At 39.4% G+C, this 24,514-nt stretch overlaps 1 protein-coding gene and 1 long non-coding RNA gene across 2 annotated transcripts; both read right to left on the bottom strand.

Annotated features, from left to right (window-relative positions):
• Positions 1-6,410: 6,410 nt before the first annotated feature.
• Positions 6,411-22,594, bottom strand: LOC101464092 (uncharacterized). The gene is made up of 3 exons (XM_076892031.1): positions 22,588-22,594; positions 21,392-21,656; positions 6,411-9,792 (listed from the first exon to the last, which is right to left on the bottom strand). Exons 1-3 carry the CDS (start codon positions 22,592-22,594, stop codon positions 9,594-9,596), a joined length of 471 nt encoding a protein of 156 aa, XP_076748146.1. The 3' UTR covers positions 6,411-9,593.
• Positions 22,595-23,000: 406 nt separating this feature from the next.
• Positions 23,001-24,292, bottom strand: LOC143422052 (uncharacterized). The gene is made up of 2 exons (XR_013101678.1): positions 23,905-24,292; positions 23,001-23,529 (listed from the first exon to the last, which is right to left on the bottom strand). It is a non-coding gene; the product is annotated as an uncharacterized LOC143422052 (long non-coding RNA).
• Between the last annotated feature and the right edge of the window lie 222 nt (positions 24,293-24,514).

Below are 24,514 nucleotides of genomic sequence, written 5' to 3'. Positions count from 1 at the left end.
GTTACACTCAACAGGCAAGTAGGACATTATATTACTGTTTACATAAAACATCTTTTCTTGTTTCACTGACAATGGCTTGAGGCTCGCAGCCAGAGATGGGGTTCATGCTTGAACTGGCAAACTAACTAAAGGCTAAAATAGGAACACATCAAACAACGGACCAAGGCACTGAGGAGAGAGCATAAATGTTTGTGGTGCAGAGGGTAAGACAGAATGGTAACAGAGAAATCAGACACTTTATTATTAGATCACACTGGATTATACATTGGAGCTGTGGTCACAGCTATGCTGGAGACCACAGACTGGTGTGTATGAGACTGTTAGGGCATGTATTGGTGTGTGTGTGTGTGTGTGTGTGTGTGTGTGTGTGTGTGTGTGTGTGTGTGTGTAGAGGGCAGCACCCATATTAGTTAGCTCAGTGGCTGTCTCATGGGGTGCCCGAGGACACACTGTTAGTTTATATGGCTGGCTGAACATGGCTGCACACAACAGCACAGGTCTGCCAAAGCAGCTACTTAAAAAAAGCTCTACTATGTGGGTGATAACCTTATTTTCTGACTCCTAGTGCATTTAAGATAACACAATTAGGATGCATCCTACAGACAAACCAGAAGAATAAACCAGAAAGAAAGAAACCCAGAGGACCTAAAGTTAACACAGTACCAAACCACCAAGCTGAATATGGCTGATAAAAAGTGAAACTTTAAATTCACAGCCAGACTAGATTTTTCATTTAGTTATTCCAAGTCATTTAAAGGAGCCTTACTAAATTGGAAAAAAGAATATGGAGGAGTTGCGGTGGCCCCTGACTTTCTTTTCAGATTTCCTATTACAAGGATAGATTTTAATCGAGTTATCCAGAAAACATCTCTGAGTATTTAGGAATGAACAGAAATAATGTAAAATTATTTTGTAAAAAAAAGCTAAATCATTTAAAAGCAAGGTATTAAATATGTAAATTAAATATGTAAATATGATGCATTTCTCACTTCTGTTCTTCATTCCAGCATTGGAAAAATGTCTGCAGTCCCTTCCAATTTTTTTCCAATTTCCATGGTCTAGTGAATCCTACAGATAGACTCTTCTTCTGCAAAATGTGTAGCCCCTCTTATTTTGCTGATTGCGTATGTCATGGGAAATTAAATTCTCAAAGATTGTATCATATCTTTCTTTTAACAGTTTCATCAGAAATTTGCAAAATGGTGCAACTTTATTTCTTTTATTTGATGGTTTAACTTCCTGATAAAAAGCCACTATGAATTGTGGGGTAATGGTTCAAGACGTCACCAGTTTGAATGACCAGCAATATCTTATTTGAGTTCATCAGTTAATTCACTCAGAAAATAATTTGCAGTCAAATGATTATTTACCCATGCACCAGGAGCTTTCTCACCCTTTTCCTCTGGGTGGAGTTGTGCTGCATCTAACACAGAAAATACTGTACAACTGCAATCTGTTATGCACAAATGGGCAAAGAAATTCAGCTTGCCCATGCAAATGTGTGTGTATTTTTTATTTTTGTCTTCAGTCAGTTATTTTGATTCTAACATAACCTGACATTCTTCAGCTTTGCTGCTCAGAAATAACAATATCATTTCAGTGATCCTCCAGATTATTGTCTCTTGTCTAGCCTCAGCCAGCCTGGATACAATGTATTCTGAAAATCAATTCAGCTCATGCAGCATAAAAAAAAAAGCATGAGAGCAGTGCTTGCAAGTCAGTGACGAGCTCAGACTCAAAATGAGCATTTTTGAATATGGACTCATTTGCTTGTCTGAACCTCATGGTTTTCAATACTGAGTCAACAATTACTGCCTGGAGCATTAGACAGAAGTCCCACTTGTTTTTCCTATGGTGCTGAAGAGTATTCCCATTCTACACTACAAGCAATAATGAGTTTGAGGTGCATTGTTAAAAAGAAAGTGTGTGCATATGTGCGCGTGTGTTTGTACATTGTGAAGATTGTATGGTTGTCTGTAGGGACAGCAGATGGCCAGGATTCACCCTCCAGGCTCTACCCTCTCATTGGTCCACTTAGCAATCAGCCTGTCATGTTAAAACTGGTCTCAACTGAGAAACTGAACTGCATTCAGACACTGAAGATAAAGCCCAGCTACTGGACCAAGGCATGGCCACTTTCCAAATATAATTTTTTTACTCTCAGTATATTGTCTTCATTAGTTGCTGCACACTAACAGTTAGATTTTAAATCCCAATATGCAACATTTCAGTATTATATGACATGTTAGGTTAAATATAGATATTACATATATTTCATCTGTTTGAGTCTTGTGCTATTTTTGTTTAGAAGGACCCTGAAATACAGGGTGGGTCATTTATATGGATACACCGCAATAAAATAGTCACGGGAAAATGTTTAAATAGAGATTACTAACACATTTATATGTAAATATATATTAGCCACCTAGTTAAAAAATGTTTCTGCCATAGAACGACGGTTTGAAGTATACAGGGTGGGCCATTTATATGGATACACTGTTATAACATGGGAATGGTTGGTGATATCAAAGTCCTGTTTGTGGCACATTAGTATATGTGAGGGGGGAAACTCCTCAAGATGGGTGGTGACCATGGTGGCCATTTAGAAGTCGGCCATCTTGGATACAACTTTTGTTTTTTCAATAGGAAGAGGGCCATGTGACACATCAAACTTATTGCTAATGTCACAAGAAAAACAATGGTGTGCTTGGTTTCAACGTAACTTTATTCTTTCTATTTACAAGTTTCTGACCACTTATAAAATGTGTTCAATGTGCTGCCCATTGTGTTGGATTGTCAATGCAACCCTCTTCTCCCACTCTTCACACACTGATAGCAACACCGCAGGAGAAATGCCAGCACAGGCATCCAGTATCCGTAGTTTCAGGTGCTGCACATCACGTCTCTTCACACCATAGACAATTGCCTTCAGATGACCCCAAAGGTAAAAGTCTAAGGGGGTCACATCGGGAGACCTTGGGGGCCATTCAACTGGCCCACGACGACCAATCCACTTTCCAGGAAACTGTTCATCTAGGAATGCTCGGACCTGGCACCCATAATGTGGTGGTGCACCATCTTGCTGGAAAAACTCAGGGAACGTGCCAGCTTCAGTGCATAAAGAGGGAAACACATCATCATGTAGCAATTTCAAATATCCAGTGGCCTTGAGGTTTCCATTGATGAAGAATGGACCCACTGTCGTTGTACCCCATATACCACACCAAACCATCACTTTTGTTGGTCCAACAGTCTTGGAGGGATCCATCCAATGTGGGTTAGTGTCAGACCAATAGCGGTGGCTTTGTTTGTTAACTTCACCATTCACATAAAAGTTTGCCTCATCACTGAACAAAATCTTCTGCGTGATTTTTTGCGAGAATGTCTCACGACAGTGCGCCGTTAGTGACAACAGCTGTCTGCAGATCAACAATGGATCACATATCGATTGTGGGAGAGAGTATGAGCGTGCAGCGTTTAAAGCGTGGAAGTACTGACCTTACTTTGAGTTTGATTCCATAAAAAGTGACAAAAACATTAGCGTCCATCGTGCGTGGGAAGAAAACTTCTTTTTACAGCGAAAAAAACCTAAACTTCCAAGCAAGCACCGAGTGCGCAACGACGTAATGGGAAATTCACAGAGAAACTCGCGGATTCTTCAACTGACCGCGGCACACCTGCACCAGGGTAAACCTCCGCCTACCGCAGTCCTGCTTTACAGGTGAAAATAGAGCAACAGGACCGCTGAGTCTTTGACTTTATTTATTTTCTGCTGTGTTTTACTTGCATTTATTTGAAAGACTGAGTGTAAACACAAAAAATATTTTTATTTTATGTGCTGGAATGTGTAGAAAATAGGTTTAAATGTTAAACTAATTTATTCAAGTCAGAGAATGTTGCATATAATTACATTTTTGCTTGATGCATAAAGTTAAAAGATTAAAACTGATAAAACAAGTTAAAAAAAGAGACTTTTCCATTTGATTACATTTTGTATGATGGATTATGCAGAAAAAGTAGAATTGGGCTGAAAGATCTATCACTTTATCACCTATTCAGGTTGTAAATCGTGTTTTTAAAAAGTAACTAAGTAACTAAGTAATTAATTACTTTTGAAAATAAGTAATCAGTAAAGTAACGGGATTACTTTTTGGGGGAAGTAATCAGTAATTAGTTACTGATTACTTTTTTCAAGTAACTTGACCAGCACTGGTCACCACCCATCTTGAGGAGTTTCCCCCCTCACATATACTAATGTGCCACAAACAGGACTTTGATATCACCAACCATTCCCATGTTATAACAGTGTATCCATATAAATGGCCCACCCTGTATACTTCAAACCGTCGTTCTATGGCAGAAACATTTTTTAACTAGGTGGCTAATATATATTTACATATAAATGTGTTAGTAATGTCTATTTAAACACTTTCCCGTGACTATTTTCATGTTGGCTTGAAATAAAATATCTAACTATGTTGGTACTGCAGCTTACTACAACGTACTGCAACTTCTGCCTAAAAAGTGAAATGGAAATGGTGGACCGTCATGTCTATTACACTCTTGCCATGATACTGGGTTGGACAAGCAGTGTTTCCTTTGCATGCTGTGATGGGCACAGCAATGCTACTTTTGCATTGTAATATCTTTATCTTTGTAATATTTGTAATATCTTTTTTTTAGATTTTGCCCCAATTCCACCTGCACCTACATTTTACTTTTACCTGCTGATCCAATATCATTTTTATTTTCTCTTACTGCTGGATTAGGTTTGGGTTAAACATCAACCACTACACAAACAGCTAGATATAATTAAGTCACCTAAAGAAAAAAAAATACATAAATTAATGAATTAATTGGCTCATCAATCAATCAATCAATCTTTATTTATAAAGCACTTTTCATACAGAAAAAATGTAGCACAAAGTGCTTTACATAGTTAAAAGCAGCCCACCCCACCCTCCAACTCACTCCCCACACTCTCAATACACATATATCCCCCCACCCCCACCCACACACACATACACACACGCGCACACTTAAAGAGTAAAAATTGGGCTGGGCTCGCATGAGCCAAGTGAGGAAACATTATAACAGAGAGCCGTCTGCACCGGGAGCCGGTCACAGACCGCAGCCTCCGGGCTGGGCACACAGCCGGAGGGAGGCAAAGGAGCCCCCCAACCAGGCTGAGAGGACCCCAGAGACCCAGCAGCCACGGTCAATAACAGCCCCGGTGCAGAGAGCGCCCTCCGAGGAAACAATCATGAGCTGCTTTTGGCATTTTGGCATATTACTATGTTCACACATTGTTCTGCATAGTTTCCTTGCCACAGTCCACCCACTGCGTGAAGTGACGTCTTTTATATGTGAATTTTGGAGGTACAATTTTGGTCTACTGAAGGGGTTGTTTTATAATGCCAGACCTTTCTTTCGATGTCTACTGAACATCTAGTGCTGTCATCCGTAGGACCTCCATGTACAGGCTATTTATGGTCCAAATGTGGTTGTTTTTTCAATGTCAAACTCATATATAGATCTTGTTTTTATAATGCAACTTCTCTCAGTCCTGCTACCGATCACAATCACATTCACTTCCTTTTACAAATCTCTTCACAATAAAGCAGGATACTTGCAAAGTACACCAGCCAATGCTATTTAAAAATTTCACAATACATGTGCTTGAAAGCAAATATGTTGATTAATTGAAATAAATAAACCAGTTAAAGAAATCTGGAAAATGTAGAATAACAGAAAACCCCCCACATGTACTGAATAAATCAATAGGCTAACACATAATCAATCATGCTAGTGTATATATAATCTGTATTTATATGTGTCATTTGGATAACAACAATGTTGATATTTGTAAACACAAAAATATTATATTTATTAATCATGTAAAATTCCCGCAGCATGTCCACATGATGTTTAAAAAAATGTAGCCAGTCCAAAGTTCAAATGTTGAACATCATAATGATGTCCAAGTCGGGTCGTGGTTGGACACCCAAATTGTGGACCTAGTTTGGAAGTCATATAGATGTCCACAATTGGTCATGGACCAACAGACCCAATATAGACAAGTTCTGCACGTCTATCCAATGTCGAATGTTTAGTGGGTTACAGCAGATTTCCATCAAACCAAAGGTTTGCCTCATTCTGTGTCTCAGCTCACACTTAAAATACAAACTAAATTATTAAATGTGACAGGAAATAAAGGTGCAAGTCTCAATGATCTAAGTAGGCTAGCACTAAAATGTTCTTATGTGCTATAAAAGGTGGAGATAAACCCACAAACTGATATGAAAGCAGCTGGTGTGTGAGCACAAAAGTGAAGACTTTTTGGTTTATACTTTATACTCTTTGCCAGACATAAAACTTGAATTGTTCAAAAACAACGACAGGAAAAAAAATCAGTTTATTAAAATGTAGGTTTTATTATTATAGGTAGTCCATTGATTCCATTGATTACACAATGAACAGGGCAAGAAACAGTAACATAATTAAACAGGTTATAGGTTATAGCCTCCAGTTATAATGTTGCAGAAAGAGTTTGATGAGCTACTTGAGGTCAGGGGAAAATGCAGTGAGGGGTTTGCAAGAAAAGACATACTAATCATAATCTGTGTAAGCGTAAATGTGCAAGTGAGAAGTTCAGAGAGTTCTCATGTGAGTTGCTTATGCATCTTTAAATGAATTTTCTTCACCGCATGTGAAAGATTGATGTAACCACCATGAAATCATTCATTGGTTTGTGAAGTTCCATTTTAAAGCCTTGGTTTTAGCTTTCTGGTTGCCAACACATACATTTTCCTTGGCCATAAGTGACCATGTTTGGATGAGAGGGTGGCGTAATACAGCTAAGGCTAGCAAGCTTGGTTAGCAAGGTGCATCCATAGACTGTATGGGTGCATAACACATACACAGATACTTGCAAAGTAGTGCATAGTACAACAAAATGCTAGAATATCGCTCACTTAAATTGCAGCGTGGATTTCTTTGACAGCTGTTAGTAATCAACTTCTCAATAAGCCATGTTATTTGTCAGATAGTTGCATTAAAAATATTCCAAAAGGCACCAACACCACATATACTTTGAGAGGTACTTTTCTGTGGCTAGCAGAGGTGAAGCTTAGCATACAGCTACAGGATACAGCAGCAAGTGTCTGCACACACCTGCCAATCGAAGTGGCTGTGCCACTAATAAGCCTTTAAGCCTTAATACAATTTAAAACAGGTAAATTATATATTTTTAAAAAATAACCCCTATGCAATTACTTTTTTAAAGAGAAGGGTTTTTTAAATCCCACAATTCAGACATGGTCATTTCTGTTGTAAATTTGGTCATTTTACCATGGGACTCCCTGGAGATTAACTCAGTTTTGGAGCTAGTCTGTGGTGGCCACTTATTATCCAGTATTTAGTATAGGCTGTGGGCACACTTGTCTGAACCCTGTACAATTTATAAAAATAGACTGTGGTCAACAGAACCATCTACACTGAGTTTCATTCCAAACATTTTCTTGTATAGTGATTGTGACTTTTGGATTTACTTGACAACAAACCAAACAAAACACTCAATGTCAAATTGCTACTAAACCTAAGAGCTTACATACACAGTGTAACAAGTAATCATATGCAGAAATTATAAAATATCAAGGTTTTCCACACAAGCCAACAGAAATCTCAGAAAGTTAAGAGAGCACTCAGAGTCGCTGGTCATTCATTTTGGGAAATAAATGGTTCCTGTGCTCTATGAAATGACAGCAGGGACTCACGTGTTACTATGTCTTCTCTGGTGTCAGCTTGTTGGTGGAGAAAAGAATGATGAGGATAAAGTGTAGATTCGAGCCAGTCCTCCCTGCTTGCTTGTCAGCTTCATTTTGCTTTGCTCCTCCAATACAGTCACAGCTCTTAAACCTAAAATTATATCCATAATGACATGCAGCTCCATTGAACAGGTTGTAACCAAATCCCGGGGAGTTTTTTGTGCCTTTCCGAGTTTCAAGACAGATGGTGAAGCTTTGTAGAGAGATTTGATGTCCTCTTTTTTCTGACAAGCCATGCTGTTTCTCACCAGTTTGTTTATCACTGTTGTAGTCCTTTGTGTCGCACTGCAAAAGTACACAGTCTTGATTTGTGTGACATTGTCTCTTTTTCATGCTTTGCACTCTGTGTTGCTGCTCTGTGCCTGGTTTCCATATCCAATCACAGAAACATGGCAACACAACACAGACGATCATTTTGTGGCCCCAATTATGCACAGAGGGATCTTTGCTGATGTACAAAGCTTCTGCAAAGGCTAAAACGTCATCCAGTTTCATGTCTTTGTGTTTTTAATATCGGTAATCGTGTGGAATGAACAGAAACACTTCAATGAGTTATATTGGTCAAAGCGTTATAAAGAGTATTTCAATACAGCAATATAAGCTTAAGTAAACATCTCGTGATTCACACATGTGTAAGAGTACTGTATAAAAAACCAACTGTAGAGCAAATATTTTCACATTTTGTATTTCCATTACAAACTAGAATGAGATGCAATCTCCATATGCGATATAAACCATGTCACAGTTTACCAATTTAGACAAGTGCAATAAAATAACCTCCTTAATGCAAGATGTGATCATTGTAGTAAGTTAGAGGAATGTGATCATAGATAAACAGCACTGTATTCTGACAGAAAAACTGTGATGTATCAGATAGAAGTGTATATCTAGACAAAGACTAGAAGCAGGAGGTTAAGGACAATGCCAATGACTCCTAGCACAGCCAGGAATCTTTCTTCTGGTGTGCTCAGGTATGGACACGTCAGGTCCATGTAAAACTTTTTCAAGAAATCTGTTAATTAATAAAAGTGGTATTTCACTGGACGCTTGGATTATTTGTGTGTTAGTATCGATGTTCTGTTCAAGTAGATTTATGGGTGTTGGGAGCAGATAGGCTAAAGGATCCCGCTGTTGATAATGATAATAATTAGTTTAACAATCTTGGTCCCAAGTAATAGTTTTAGGAGCATATACCTTTCTTATCAACTCATTTGTTCTGGTTGAATCAAAAGTGTCTTGTTTTTGTGACCTTTTAGATAAATGGCAGTGTTTTGGTTTTTTTTTAAGTTTGCACAAAAGTGTGGAAGGAACATGGCTTTCAAATTTGAACACCATTAAATCGAAGACAATCATGACCTCCTCTCCTGCTGTCTGAGACATCCCATAAATGTTAGCCCACAGTCATGGAGCAATATAAATACAAGTATATCACTGTTGCCATAATGGACACACTGTGGGGAAAGAAATGACACAGTTAATATGAACAGTACAGGAACGTCCAGGCAATTCCACATGAAGCTCCTCCTCTGTAACTGCAGGCAGTCTTTAGCTAGCAGAGCAGAGCTGTCTTAAGGAGTAAACAGTGTAGATGCAGGTGTAGATAAAAATAGTTACAATCCAGCTGATCAAACTGCCAACAATCCTCATAAGTCAGCGCTTACGTCAAATAATCAAACCCTCTTAGTATAGAAATACTTAAAGAGAGGGATGGCAGTGTTGGTAAAAGTATTGTGCCAGCATCTCCATGCTCAAGTCCAGCAGAAAGCCTTAGGTGACGGAGGTGTAGATGTAGACAAATATGACCACTAAAAGATTGAGAATGGTCCCAATGATTCCCAGCACTGCTAAGATTCGCTCTTCACGGTCATTCGTGGAGTCATCCTCTCTTGCGTGAGCGCTGCAGACATAGCGGCTGCCCGGGACCATTGTTACCATCACAGAACCCCACCCCCACAGGGCGTGACGCCTAGCAACAGACACAGTGAAGAAGAATTAAGAGACAGCAACAAAGCTGAAAGGAGAAGAGGAAGAAACAGGTTCATTACTTCTAACACAGAATTGCTGAAAACTGTTCCTCTCTTTCCCCATCACAACACAAACACATTCATTTTTCCTGCATTCTTTTGATATTTACTATTTCTTGCATTTGCTAAACACTTGGTGAAATTTGACAAATAAGACACAACAGTTGGGTCAAGCATCTCACCTCAATGTCAAAATTAAACTTCGACTATATCTAACATTACAGATACACAAAGAAACCCTACAGAAAGAGAAATAATAAGCGTGCACAGCAATAAATACAATAAAATATTAATATTTACAAAAAATGCAGTGATTTGGTAAAATAAAAAACACTACGTGTGATGTATGTAGTGGACAGTTACAAGCAACCTGCTGTTTGTTAAGCTCTAGCTGATCTGGCTTGATCTAGCTAACTTGTGTATCCTTGTGTATCTTGTGTGTGCTGTATCCAACCCTTACATGACCCCACTTCATTGTCTTTGCATGTTTATATCCTTACCCTACTCCTCCCTCCTCCACCTAATTCATCTCTCATTCTCATCACTTCAGTGTTCAAAGTACCAGAGAAAAACTAATTAAATTAAAGCTGCAAGCAGCATTAAGAGGGCCCTCGCACACCGCGCGTTCAGCCACGCCCAACACCTACACCCAGCACATCCGATCTGATGTCACATTGATGGAAATCATGTGTAGAACCACAAGCTAAAATTTCATCTCGTTCGATGATGATTATAGTCGTCCCATTAGGTGGCGTTCTAACCATGACTGACAAATGGCATATCGAACATTTACGAGCTCGACTCTCGACTCATGGCTGCCACGTTTGGGAGAGATTGGACATTGTGCTTTTGAGTGACAGCAGATTGCTACTTTCTGGCTAGTGAGTGAACCTCCATGTGGCACCATGACCACCCCGTTTCGCCAAACATTAAAAGCTTTACAATTCATTATCACAAAGGTCTATAGACTCCATGCACCAGAGATCACGTCATTTTGATGAAATCATGAGGAGGAGTTTGTCAAAGTATGAGGCCTGAAAAGAGGGGAAAATGTTGCCAAAATTACACATTAATTTTAAAATGGCTGACTTCCTGTTGGATTTAGGATATTGCTTGAAAAGACTTTTTTGTACATCTTGATATCTTCCATAAGCTTACCAGGTTTCAACCTCATGGATGAAACACAGCAGGGGCTGATGTTTTGAAATTTTGTAGGGGGCGCTGTGGAGCCATTTCACAATATTCCATGAAAATATAACAACAAAGCCTTTATCACACTGGAGGTGTGGGCCAAACTCCAAGAGTTTTTGCACTTTCCAAGCCCCTCAAAAGCCACTTCATCTTTCATGGTGAACCGCCTTGCCACCAGGGTGCGCCGTTCAGTTTAAACTCACAATTTTCTTACTGAAGCATCATGAGGGACTAATGTTAATATTTACCACTTTTGAGGTGGACCTGATGAACCTGTGAAAATCAGTTTATCAAAGTGAAAGACATGACATTTCCTGTTCCCACTAGGTGGCGCTCTGCATATTCCTAACAATGGGCATATCAATCTATTCAGGGCAGGTCTGACATCATGCCTGTAAAGTCTGATACTGATCAGACTGGTTTTCTTTGAGTTATACTAATTTGTTTCTTCATGGCAAGACGTCAAAGTTCGCCATGCTTTCGGGGTCACACCCTTTCGTGAAAACTCACACTTTTCAATGTAACCCAAGACCAACTCCTTAAGGCTTTCCTGGAGAAATTTGAGTCTGCAGACGTCACCCATCACTATACTGTACCCCAAAGTGTAAAACATGACATTTCCTGTTCCCACTAGGTGGCGCTGTCATTGATATCAAATGTGGCAGTTGAAATTTTTTCAGGGGTGGATCCTTATTATATGTTGGCTCTTTGGTCCAGATCAGACAATGTATAACAGAATGAGAGGCAATAAGATTTTCATGGTGAATGATCAAAATTCGCCGTGCCGCCACGGTCACACCGTATCCTGAAAACTCAAAAGCTCTAAAATTTAATATGGCCCAGGTGTGTAGTTGACACTGACCAAATATGAAGCTTATACGATCAAATCCCAAGGAGGAGTTCGCAAAAGTACGAGGCCTGGAAATGGAAAAATTAGAGCCAAAATGGCACCTTCAATCCAAAATGGCGGACTTCCTGTTGGGTTTGCATCAGTGGTCCCACTGACTTTTTTGTTCGCCTCAGCATGATACACGTGTGAGCCAAATTTCATACATGTAGCTCAAACTATGTGTTTGTAGGGCTGTGTTCTTACTGTAATACCAGTTCTGATTTTCCTAAATCGTGCCTACATACCATACCACAATAATTTAAAAGACTAAAACAAAAGCTGAAACTAATTAAAACTAAACTAAACATTTTCAAACAAAGAAAACTAAACTGAAGTGAGAAAATCTAATTTGGAAACTAAGTGAAACTAAACTTAATTAAAACACAAAAAGTCGAAATAAAATGAAAATAAAAAGCTAATTAGAAAGTACAAAACTATAATAATTCTGTCAATATATAATAGTAACATTAATACAAACCACAGTACCCCATACTACTGGCTGACTCATGCATTATTGACATTACACAATTTGTAGAAATGAGTGAGCACAGCTCCACTCGGTGCCTGCAGACTGCCCGTGCAGTACCAGGCTCAGACCTCTCTGTGAGGAGCTCTTCTTCAACTCCAAGAGAGAAAACGCATATTTAGCACAACAGCTCAACACCAGCGACAGAGATGGAAAGAATGATTCCAGCGCTGTCTCCAAAACAGCAACAGGCAGCTGTCACTCAGAGAAAAATCAGCAAGTATGTTGCTTTGACATACAGTAGACCCCATGTCCTGTAGTGAACAATATAAATAAGTGTGGACAGTACAGTCATCATGTGTGCGAAATTTGCTATTTGTTCATTGGCTATGTGCTGATAAATTTTTGGTAATGCAAAAATACTATTCTCTGTACGAGACATGGCACTCGTGGTATCCAAAACTAAAACACCTTCAGAAATTTAGAAATCCTGATAACTGTAAAGGCTTCACAAATGTTTTATTGCCACTGAATCGATGTACCCCAATCTCGTCATTTCTTAAATATTCCTAAAGCAATTTCATATAAGCATCTTTTCTTCTAGCTGGTTCCAATATTTCAATTAAATCTTTTGTCAAAATTCTTCAAAATCCACAGTCTGTAAAATTCATTACATTATGTCTTCTTCCATGCTTTTGTTCCTCCGTATGCTCTGTTGCTAAGCACTAGAGCTGTGAGGGATCAGTGGTGTCCTTTAAAAATGAATAAGGTCAGATGCTGATGAGGGAATTATCAGCCGTCCTTGGAGACAGTTTGGGAGCACACAGAAAAAGGGAGGTTAGGATTACGACGACACAAGCGTGTGTGTGTGTGTGTGAATATATTCTAAAATGAGTAAGACTGTTGGGCTGTCCAGTACACTGAACCATCCATGACTAAGTCCACTTTCATCCAGTTTTTTTCTATAATCCACGCCCTTACAGTGGAAGGAAGTAGTATTGACAAAAACTGGCCATAGAAACAATATTTTTTTATAATGTGTTGTTATGAAAGAGTACATATTCCCTCTGAACTCTTTAACATCAGTAAGTCCAGACATGTACATACATAGTAAACACTAGTAGCTATTCATCCTCAAAGAGTTTCTCTGCCCCGGTTCTCTACTCTCTACACTTGTTGTTCAATCTTTTCATTTTGGTGGTCTGCTGGCTAAACATTTCAACATCTAACAGCTGTTCCGGTTGCCCAAGGGTGCGATTGTTTTTGTGTCCATGTCCTGTATAGAACTAGAGAAACAGCACACTCTTTTGATGCAGTTGAGTCATTCAGCAGTGTAACATGATTATTTCCAACCCACTTAAAGGGGATTCATGGCACACCTCAAAAGTTGAAGCCATAAAGCATAGAAATAGAGGAGAAAAAGTGAGAAAGTAGAATACATTTGAACTACAGCACATTGCAACTATTCACCACTTCTGATGTTAGGTGTTGATTGTGAGTTTAAGTCATGGATGCTGGAGATGAAAAAATGTTGGCCACCTGTTAAAGGCTCTTCCATTTGATCCTCTTACAGAAATTAAAGTAAGAGAAGACTGATGCTTTTCCTTCGCAAATAGCTACTAGAAACTTTTCAATTAATACAATATTTTTCATAAATGTTTTTCTTTGAACAATAAGACCCAAACCAGATTGCTGTGCATCTCAGCCACATGCAGTAGATATCTGAGCAACAGGCTCTAAGTCCATTAAAGTTATGAAGCCACATACCAAGCTACCTGTTACCTATCATTATAGCATAGTGTTAGAATGCAACAACAATGCATTCCCCCCCCCTCACACACAGATGAAGTCCCATCACCTCTTGAAGACTTCATAGTACCATATTATCCTAAGAGGGCACTTTGCTCTCAGACTGCAGGCAACTCCCAGTTAGTATTCAGGCAGCAGAAACCCTCTCTCCCCTTTAAATGAAGCTTAAAACTTTCCCTGAGATGTGTCTTAGTTATGCTGTGGTGGACCCAGGCCCTGGGAGACTTCCCATGATGCACTGAACATGTCTTCTCCATTCCCATCTTTCCACTGTATGTGTTCATGCACCATTACTACATGTCATTAAAATTTGTCTTCTCTCTCCCACACTTTCTGTTTTGGCCTGTCTCTCTATGCTCTCCTTTTTTCTTTTTCTGTTGGGGTTTTCTCTCTTACAGTGCAGGCTTTTTACTTTACAATATAAAGTGCCATGAGATAACTATTGCTTTGATTTGGGGATATGAGCATAAACACAATTGAACTGAAATGAATTTTCAAGCATTGTGTCTGGTTCTTTGAAGATTTAATTTCTTATTTTATCAGAAGTATAATTATGATAATTATGTCTTTGATTATGCTATTGTAAAAGCAATGGTATTATGTGGTACTTTGGTTGTTGGATCTGTGATGCTTTGATTAAATGCTGTTCTCGCTTTGCTTGTTTAATAGCAACAATGTAAGGACCTGCAATCACTACAACTGAGAAGTGACAATACTACTAAAACCCATGTTACATATCTCAAATTACTACTACCTACAGTATTTAAGTTCAATTGCACTGCAAAAGGTGCAATGAAATTAAACATTGATCTGGATGGTTGTTTTGCTTGCTATAAATGTACATATACATCATGAATATGCATGCATTTGTGTATCTGTGGCTAATGAAGAGGAACAGTGAATTGGTGGGTGGGTGTCGATTCTCTAACACTCATGATTTGAGGGTATTGTACTGCAGAACGTAGTGTGTTACTACAAAAATGACAAGAAAAAGGCAATTCACAATGGAAGAGACACCATAACACAAATGTTGGTCTTTCTTACAGAGAAATTGCAAAGAAAGTCAAGGTGTCAGTGAGTACAGTTTCCTTCACCATCAAAAGGCAAACGCTGACAAGAAGAGGTCCGACCCAAAAGCAGACCCAAAGGCACAACTGAATCAGAGGATACGTTTCTGAAAGTTAACAGCAGCTAGGTGGCTCACAGGACAACAGCTTCAAGCATAATAGTGGTCGTAGTAAGAAAGTCTCAGTGTTAAGTGAGAAGACCTCGAGCTGCAGGTTTGACGGTACGAGTTGCAGCAAGAAAGCCATTGCTTAGACGTGAGAATAAGAGAAGGAGACTTGCCTAGGCCATAAAACATTGACACTGGATTACTGAACACTGGAAGAAGGTATTATGGGCTGATGAATCAAAATTTGAAATCTTCAGTTCATCACTCAGAATCTTTGTGTGTCGTTGAGAAGGCGGAAGGAGGGTTCCACAGTTTGCGCCATCAACTGTCAAACATGGAGGAGGACGTTTGTTGACGGTCTGGGGCTGTTTTGCTGGATCCAGGGTCGGTGACTTGTACATAGTGAGAGGCGCCCTGAACCAAGCATTCTGCAGCGCCATGCAATACTCTCTGGTATGCACCTAGTTGGCCAGGGGTTCATCCTACAGCAAGATAATGACCCCAAACATAAGTCCAAGGTATGCCAGAACTACCTCAGGAAAAAAGAACAAGATGGTAAGCTTGAAAACATGGAGTCGCCAGCACAGCCTCCAGACTTAAACCCCATCAAGCTGGTTTGGGATGAACTGGACAGAAGATTGAAAGCAAGGCAATCTACAATGCCGCACATTTATGGGAGCTTCAGCAACAGATATGGGAAGAACTTTCTGAAGAATATTTGAGTTCTATTATAGAAAGAATGACACGGGTGTGTTCAGCTGCCAAAGGTGGAACTTTGAAGAGTCAAAAGTTTAGATTACATTTTGATCTATAAATTGATTCCATAATTTCTTTTTAAACTCTGCTTTCTTATTTGTACTATGCTTTCATTTCAGAGTGCAATGAGATAAACTGCATAATTTTCAATTAAAAACTGGGAACATTGGGGTGTTCTAAAACTTTTGACTGATATATATACACAGTGTATACACTAGTATACTGTACATGTAATATGCTGTATCGTTCACACAGGCTGGGTAGTTTCAAATCTATTTCAGGATTTTATATTCTCCCTCTTGCTTCCTTCATTTCTCCTTTTAAGAACCCACATTAGAACTAACTGAAGCAGCTCAAGCATTTACTCGATTTGAATTAATATTTAAATACATGCTGTATATTTTAGTCATTTAAACCTCTATAACTCACTGCTATTTCAAGAACAAAAGAGAAGGAGCTGCAATAAAATATCCTATTTAGTTCTTAGCCTTTTGAATATTATAATATATTTGTACCATAAAGCACTGAAATATCCTAATGTGTTTTTGCACTGGACTATCGTACTCTACTATTTTATCCTTTTACCACGGCTAGAGCAGTTAATTTGCCTATTCTAATGAAATGGCCTTGTTAAAAAAAGTATTCCTGCAGTATAGGCAAGCATAAATCAGTATAATACTGGAATCCTCCTGAAAAACGAAAAATAAAAGCGTGTATGTCCCTAATTATGACTGTTCAGCTTTTTTGAGGCGTAATTGAGAAGTAATATTTTAGAAAAGCATGTGATTAAAGTCTTTTAAAAACAATCACAATTTGAATCTGATCTGTAAATTATTGCTAATATTTCACAAATAGCGATTATCCCGAACTTGTTTTGAACCTAACAATCAGGGCAGTGTAAAGTGCAGTAACACTGGGGAATTCACCATCGGCTCCCCCGCTGACTGAGCAATGCAAAGCAGTCTGCCCCGTAAAACTCATGCATAAAATTCATCATAATTGGTGCAGATAGCTCCTCTGCTTATATCGCTGTCAGATTAATTTATATAGGAAGTTATATAAATTCCCTACAGATGGTCCATCTACAGCGCAGTGTGCATATGGGAGTCGGAATCTGAGGTCACATAGCAATTTGCTACCAAAGCAATCTCATGGAAACATCCTGAGATGAAACTGAGGCTTGTGGGATGAATGCTTTACATTAGAATGATATCGTATCAGTAGAAGTAACTAATTTCATTTTGCATCAATATCAGCAGCAGGTTTTATTTTCTTGTATGGTGCGCTTCCTTTGAAGCTGTGTAATGATCTCAACAAGCTAAAAAATAACTCAAGTAGGTTTTGTATTATTATCAATATACAATATACATTAAATATTTATGCCAGTAGAATTATTGATTGAAGATCAGCCTGAGAACAGTAAACAAGACTCGCTGCTGCAGAGTTATGTCCATGTAGCCATACACTTATTGCTGTAGTAATGCATAATAGATAACAGATTTGTGGAGGCACTGATAAAAGTATCTATTGCCTCTAGTCATATACAAAAAAATGCTGCTTCTGCTGGCAGTGGTTCTCTATATTTTTGAATAGTGTGTGCTCCAAATAGCCTGCTATGCATCAGTACTAATGAACTAAGCAATATTGGTAAAACTCTACCTTGGAAATATTTCTTGAATGTTTAAAATGACAGACACATTGTAGAGATGCAGACATAATTAGAGACAGTCCTGCCAGAAGGCTCCACCTCTGTGCTTCATCTGTTAGCATCCAAACCATCAATACCAGTCAGGTAATCCTAACGTTCTAATAAGAGCAACAGCATTACAAATAAATATGTCACAATTGAAACCAGTAAGTAAGCGATTAGAGGACCTGATACTAAAAAGGATTGTAGGGGTACAAAAGAAGAGCTAAAGGAAATGGAGATAAATGTATGTGATAGGATTGTTTTGGAATTTTATAAATAAAAATAATTGATTGTTAGTTTGGCATTAGTTAGTAGTCTGCATACTGACACTGTTCAGCAGTATGTCACAAGATAGTACTATCCATGGATGATCTGGATCATGGTGGTATTGTTTAACATTGAACAAAGACCCTTCAGTGACTTATTATGTGACTAATAATTTGAAAATAGGAAACAATAATATTAACTTTTTTTTAATCCAGATGACCTCAAAATGAAGACTAAGGCATAAAAAAATATCTGCGTGCTTCCTGCTGAGCCACAATACTCCTGTAGTCGGCTTCCATTTATTACTAGTTATTCACTCGGAGGTACTGGAAGGCTAAAACCAGCAGTACAACTTTTTTTTATCTTCTTCCCCTTGTCTTTTATACTTCCAAATAAATGTGATTTATTACACATCTCATACTGATGATAATAAAAATAATTGTCTCATAATAATACAATCAAAAATGTAAATATATATATATATATATATATATATATATATATATATATATATATATATATATATATATATATATATATATATATATATATATATATATATATATATATATATATATTAATCTCTGTCTCTCTTCCACAGCATGTCTTTTATCCTATCTTCCTTCTCTCACCTCAGCAGCAGGCGGCTGGCTGCCCCTCCCTGACCCTGGTTCTGCCGGCCGGAGGTTTCTTCCTGTTAAAAGGGAGTTTTTCCTTCCCACTGTCACCAAAGAGCTTGCTCATATGGGTTCATATGATTGTTGGGTTTTTCTCTGTATGTATTATTGTAGAGCCCTGCAATATAAAGCGCCGTGAGGTGACTGTTGTTGTGATTTGGTGCTGTATAAATAACATTGGATAAATAAAAACTGGATGGATATATATGAATAAATAAAGCTTATTTATGCCAACAGAAACTATGGTAACTAAAACCTAGTCTCTCTGTGTGTAACTCATCAACGCTGACTTCTCATTAACAGAAAATCTGACCTCTTGATTCCTAATCTAGCTATTTGTACACAGTGAGGTCACTGTTAAGCAAATAAAATAATAATAATGTCAACTACAATAGCAGATTTAAGTTATCCTGTGGTGAACTGTGCTGTATGTGTTGGCTGTATAGCCAGTAGTGGTCACAGGAAGGAAGGAATTGCAAGTATTGATTGGTGTCATTGACTGGTAGAATTATTGACTTCACAGAAAGTCTCAGTCATTAATCTTACAGTTTTTGTACTTGCCACACTGAACAGAGACTCTGTTTAGTCTTAGATCACTGTCACGCACATGCACAAAGGAAACATGTATGGGCACCGTGTGCTGTGGAGAATGTAGCATATATAGTAATGTAGTCAAATAGAGTAATTTTACCATTGTCCTCTCTCTCTCTCTCTCTTTCACACACACACACACACACACACACACACACACACACACACACACACACACACACACACACACACACACACACAGAGCTGATTTGCATTACATCATGGTGATGGTGTGGGAGCCAGATCTTTATGACACAGCCTCATTACGGGCTTGGCTGGCCAGCACTGCTGGAATATAAGGCCAGCGGCCATCAAGCAACTGTCACTTCTCCTCAGCAACAGTCCTTCCTTCTCCACGCTGGTGCATGTGTGTTGTTAATGATGTGTGTATGTGTGCTTGTGTGGAAAGAAGAAGCAAAGAGGGTGCCTACTTCACGACAGAGTGACTGTGTATATGTGTTTGTGACAGAAAGGGAAGAGATGGAGTGCATCTGTGTGAGTGAGAAAGTGTCGGAGAAACACGGGGATAACAAGAACTCGCTGAGTTAACTGCTCAACAACTCAACTCAGCTTGTTGGTTCTGGTCGAACAACATTGCATTTTATACTTGATTTAAAAATTTTTTTAATAAAATGTAAAATAATCAAAGCATAATGCTAATGCTATAAATATTTAGCTTCTTCTCAGAAACAACAAAGTGATCTTTGCAGCATGTCAAATATTAGTGGACATTTTAATATCATCTCTAATACCAACATGGAACATTTAGTTGGTCCCAAGCAAATCACACCATACATACAACTTATTTTACTCAGTGCAGGTTAGTCCTCAGGTCCAAACTTGCTCTGATGTTTATTGATTTTTTTTTCTTCTTTTGGCATGTACCTATATAGAAAGTGCTTTCTCACTTTATGTTAGGCACGTTAACATTTTTGTACTGTGCTCAGGGGAATTGTTTCTATGTTTTGCCTGAATTGTTGTTAATTGTTAGGAGAGCTAGAAGATATTTCCTAGACTGAAAGTCTTTAATTCTCCATTAATACAAAATAATATTGTGTGGTTAAAAATGATGATGAGTCACTTTTTATTCAAATCCCAGGCTGGATGTCATGTGACCCTCTGGGCACTGCTATCATGTGACCTACATTAAACTGTGTGAATCAGTGGATGGATGCATAATGTCACCCCCTCGGCTTCCATATCATATGGACTGTGTCAGATCACATGACCTGCATTAAATTAAATGAATTTAATTTAATAACCCTGATCTCTGACCTTTCACCTTTCACCTTGACCAAGCTCCTGTGGGGAATATGATCTTTAAAAAGGTGATACACAGAGACACACAGCCACACATGTCCAAAGATGCTGTGAAAGCATATCATATAAGTAGAAATTTGGGGTTCCCAAACTCTGGTCAAGCATGAAACTTGGCATTTTCTGTGAATCTTATTAATTACTGTGAGAATTTTTAGCAAAAATTGTTGAGCATAAGCGTAATCTGAAATGCTTTTGGCATGGCAGTGGTCTAGCAGTGTAAGCACTTAGAGATACAATGTACCAATTTACTTCAACATATATGCCACATGCTTTTCAGATGACTTTTCTGCTCACTTTCTACGTGCCAAACAAACTGCCACCATGTGCACATGACACTTGTAAACACAAGTCCCCTTGGACATGCTTATCCACAGTTTTTTCAAAGAAGAAAGCTGCGTCGTCAGTGTCAGGTGCACAAAAGAAAGTAGGGGACCACTACTTTTTTTCACCATTTCTTAATGGACTTTTTTCCAGTTTAATTTTTTCATACATGGTAGCATACAGCTGACAACATGCAGCATGCCAGCAAAGAATTGCAGCCTATTAGACAATTCTAAAAATGCCCCTTTTTTAAGTTATTGGAAAAAAATGTGATGCCATCTTTTGTTTTTTCTCACGTACTGAACATATACCAAAACGATGGCTCCACCGTTCATGCCAAGCAGTGATTTTTGTGTACCATTACATGCTTTTGCAGATATTTGTACTCACCATACATTGCACCAGGGGGGCAGTCGAAGACTCCTTTCTTTCTTCTCTTTATCCGAGCATGCTGTCAGTTTTTTCTTCTCCACCGTCCTGCTGGTTTCTCTCGCCTCCTTCTTCTTCTCCTCCTCCCTCCCCTCCCTGTCCCCCCTCTTTCCACTGCTGTTCAGGTCCAGCGCTGTCGCTGGTGCCAAGAATCCAGGCGACACACACACACAAGCAGTTCTGGGTAACTCTTTGAGAATACACTTCGACACAGCTGGGTTCGAAGCTCAGCGCAAACACACACACACACACCACTACACACACACAAGCATATCCACAAACACAGCTGAGCACATCCACAGTCCTTACACACCCCCTGCGCAGCCTCACATAAACACACAGCTGGACTATTTGCAGCTGGATGGAGATTGTGGCATTGTGTTGCTGTTTTTTGATGTTTTGAGGAATCAGAAATTCAGGTTGGAGAAATGGCAGTTACTGAATGTTTAGAGATCAAGAGGCAGTGGGACTTTATTCAGTCCAAGAATTTCCTCGCATATTTCCTCAAGCAGTCTTCTATTGGTCAAATACTCAAATCTAATCCTTGCAGGAAACACACAAGAAAATCATTTATGCTTCAGCAGTGTTGGCTTAACTCATCTGGCAGGACTGGCGCTGTAGAAGCAGGTGAAGCATTTCAATCCAAAATGTAAATCAGTGTTCTTCTTGTAGAAAAGAAGAAAATGTTGTGGTCCCCATGAGATCGCTCAAATATCGGTCCTCTTCCTAAAGGTCCTCCTTTCTCTAGAAAGTCATTGCAGTCAATCCAAAGAAGTTGGACAGCTGCCCAAAAAACCTCCAGGAAGCCAACTCCTGGCTATTTTGCATGTCTTATGTTATTTTGTGCCAACATCTCTGCTTCATATCGCTCAGCTTGACTATTCTGGTGTAAAAACTCCTCAGAGAGAAAGAAATCAGTTGCATCTCTTCTGTTTTCCCCTCTGTGGAGCAAGTAGCATGTTCTTGCCAGAGTGGCCTATCGGCATCAATATTTAACAGCAATCTCTTGCTGTGCTGCTGTCACAGTTAAAGTTTCCATGTCCCCATCACTGTGCGCTGGATCTCATGTTCTCTGGTCTGCAGTGTTTTCTCTTCAGCTCCGTCTTTCTGTCCTTCTGTGCTTTATTGTATTTCCAATATTGCTCTAACCTTTCTACCCTCCATCATTGCCTTCTTCTATTTAACCCTCATGAAACTTGCTCCATATCCAAACCTCTGCCAGGTTCTCTCCTGGAGGTAAAACACAGCCACGCAGGACTTTCTTGCCCGCAAGGAGCTCAAACAATCTTTCATTAATCCCCTCCTACTGTCCTTTTTTGCAGTTCTCCATCCACTAACCCTGCAGCAAACCTTCACTCAACCTTCCCTCAACTGGCTTCAGTCAAATTAAACCTTCCACTTTCTATATTCACCCTCTTCTTGCCTTCCTCTCCCTCTTGCAACCTGATTCACGTGGCCTATATATCACTCACTGCCTGCCTGCCTGCGTGGTTACTTCTGTCCTCATCCTGTCCTTCTTCTGTCTAATGACAGCTCAATTCTGGTCAAGTCCTCTCTGATTTTTCCCCCCCCCCCCCGCTTTATATCTTCCTCATTGTTCCTCTATCTCCCTCCACCTCTCCTCTTGCATGCAGAAAACGCGGCATTTGAGCTGCTGTGCTCTGAGTCATACCGCTCTCTCCTCCCTTTTCCTTCCAGAAGCTTGCAAATGTTCTTTTTTTTTTAGTGCCTCGCTTCTCTAACAACCATCAGGATTTGTTCAGCATTTTTTTAGGTCCTAGGCGCTGAAATGATGCCTTTTCATCCTGCTGACACAGACAGAAGGACAGACTGTGGATAGACAGTCAAACAGAAAGACAAAAAGGAGCCAGTCATACTTTTTCCCAACAGAGGCAGGAGTCTGCTTTTAAATGCTTGATCCTGTCTGTGTTTTTGCTGTTGCTAGTAGTCTTACTCATTTGATTACAGAAGGCTTAGTTTCTCCTCTTCCCACTGGTGAAATGCCTTTTTCACTCGCCGCAGTCCCTGTAGCAAGTTTGGTCCATTTTTCCTCTCTTTAACCCTCACAGCTGGCTCTCCAAATATGTTTTTGTGACAGTCTGAAAAGAGGAGAAGAAAGGACAGAAGCATGTTTACTGTAAATACCACTGTCTTTTACACTCTAAGAACACACTGAGATGTTCTCAGAAAAGGGGGCAGAAAAGCTTATGGGTGGGTGAGTGGGTGGAATGGAAAGATGGTTAGCAAGAAAAGGTGTGAAGACAGAGGCACAAGGATGGATGAAGGGTAAGACGGTGAACAGAGGAAGATGAAGATGGGTACATGCATGGATTTAAAGGATGAATGGTTCGGCAGGTTAACTGCTGTCACAGAGGAAAAGGCCTCTCCAAGTCTCTGTTAGTCAAAACTATCAGTATAGTAGTATTTAAATTAGCTTTGTCAATATTTCATTCATTTATAGTTTGATATTTTACCTGCGTTGGAATCCTGCCGTACTCTCCCTGACAATGCACTGCTGCTCTTTTTTAATTTCTACCTCTCTCATCGTTCTCTGTCTGCTGCTGCAGCCTCAGTCTGTGCCATCACTAAAATGCAGTATCCCTTCCCTCCCGCCTCCTCTCCTCTGCCTACTCCCTCTGTCTCTCCCACTCTGTTTCCCTCAATTTCTCTCCCTCCTTTACCCCCACCATGCTCCCATTCTCTCTATATTTGTCCTTCTCTGTCCGTCTGTGCCTCTATTTTTCAGTCTCTCCCTCTATCTCCTCACTTGGTTTACACGTTCACTTCCTCCGTCCCCGCCCCTTCCGCCACTCTACCCCCTGTCTCCACTTTCCTCACATGTATTCCATCACCACCTCTCCTCCTCCCTTTCTTTCACTCTCGTCGCCTGCTTTTTTCAGCCTTTCCTCACAGAGAAGCTTCGAGAACACACTGGACTGGGGGGACATGTGAACACCATTCACAATCACGCCGCATGAATAATACATCCATAGTACGTTCATACTTTTTCAAATGCATGCACACATCAAAAACCTGCTCCAAAGATGTTCTCTCGCTCTCTCTCTCTTTCACTCTATCTGACTG

Source organism: Maylandia zebra, linkage group LG14 (assembly GCF_041146795.1).
Source record: "Maylandia zebra isolate NMK-2024a linkage group LG14, Mzebra_GT3a, whole genome shotgun sequence".
NCBI classification, from domain to species: Eukaryota; Metazoa; Chordata; class Actinopteri; order Cichliformes; family Cichlidae; genus Maylandia; species Maylandia zebra.
The sequence above is the reverse complement of the archived record's forward strand: the minus strand, read 5'-3'. Positions and strand labels throughout refer to the sequence as shown.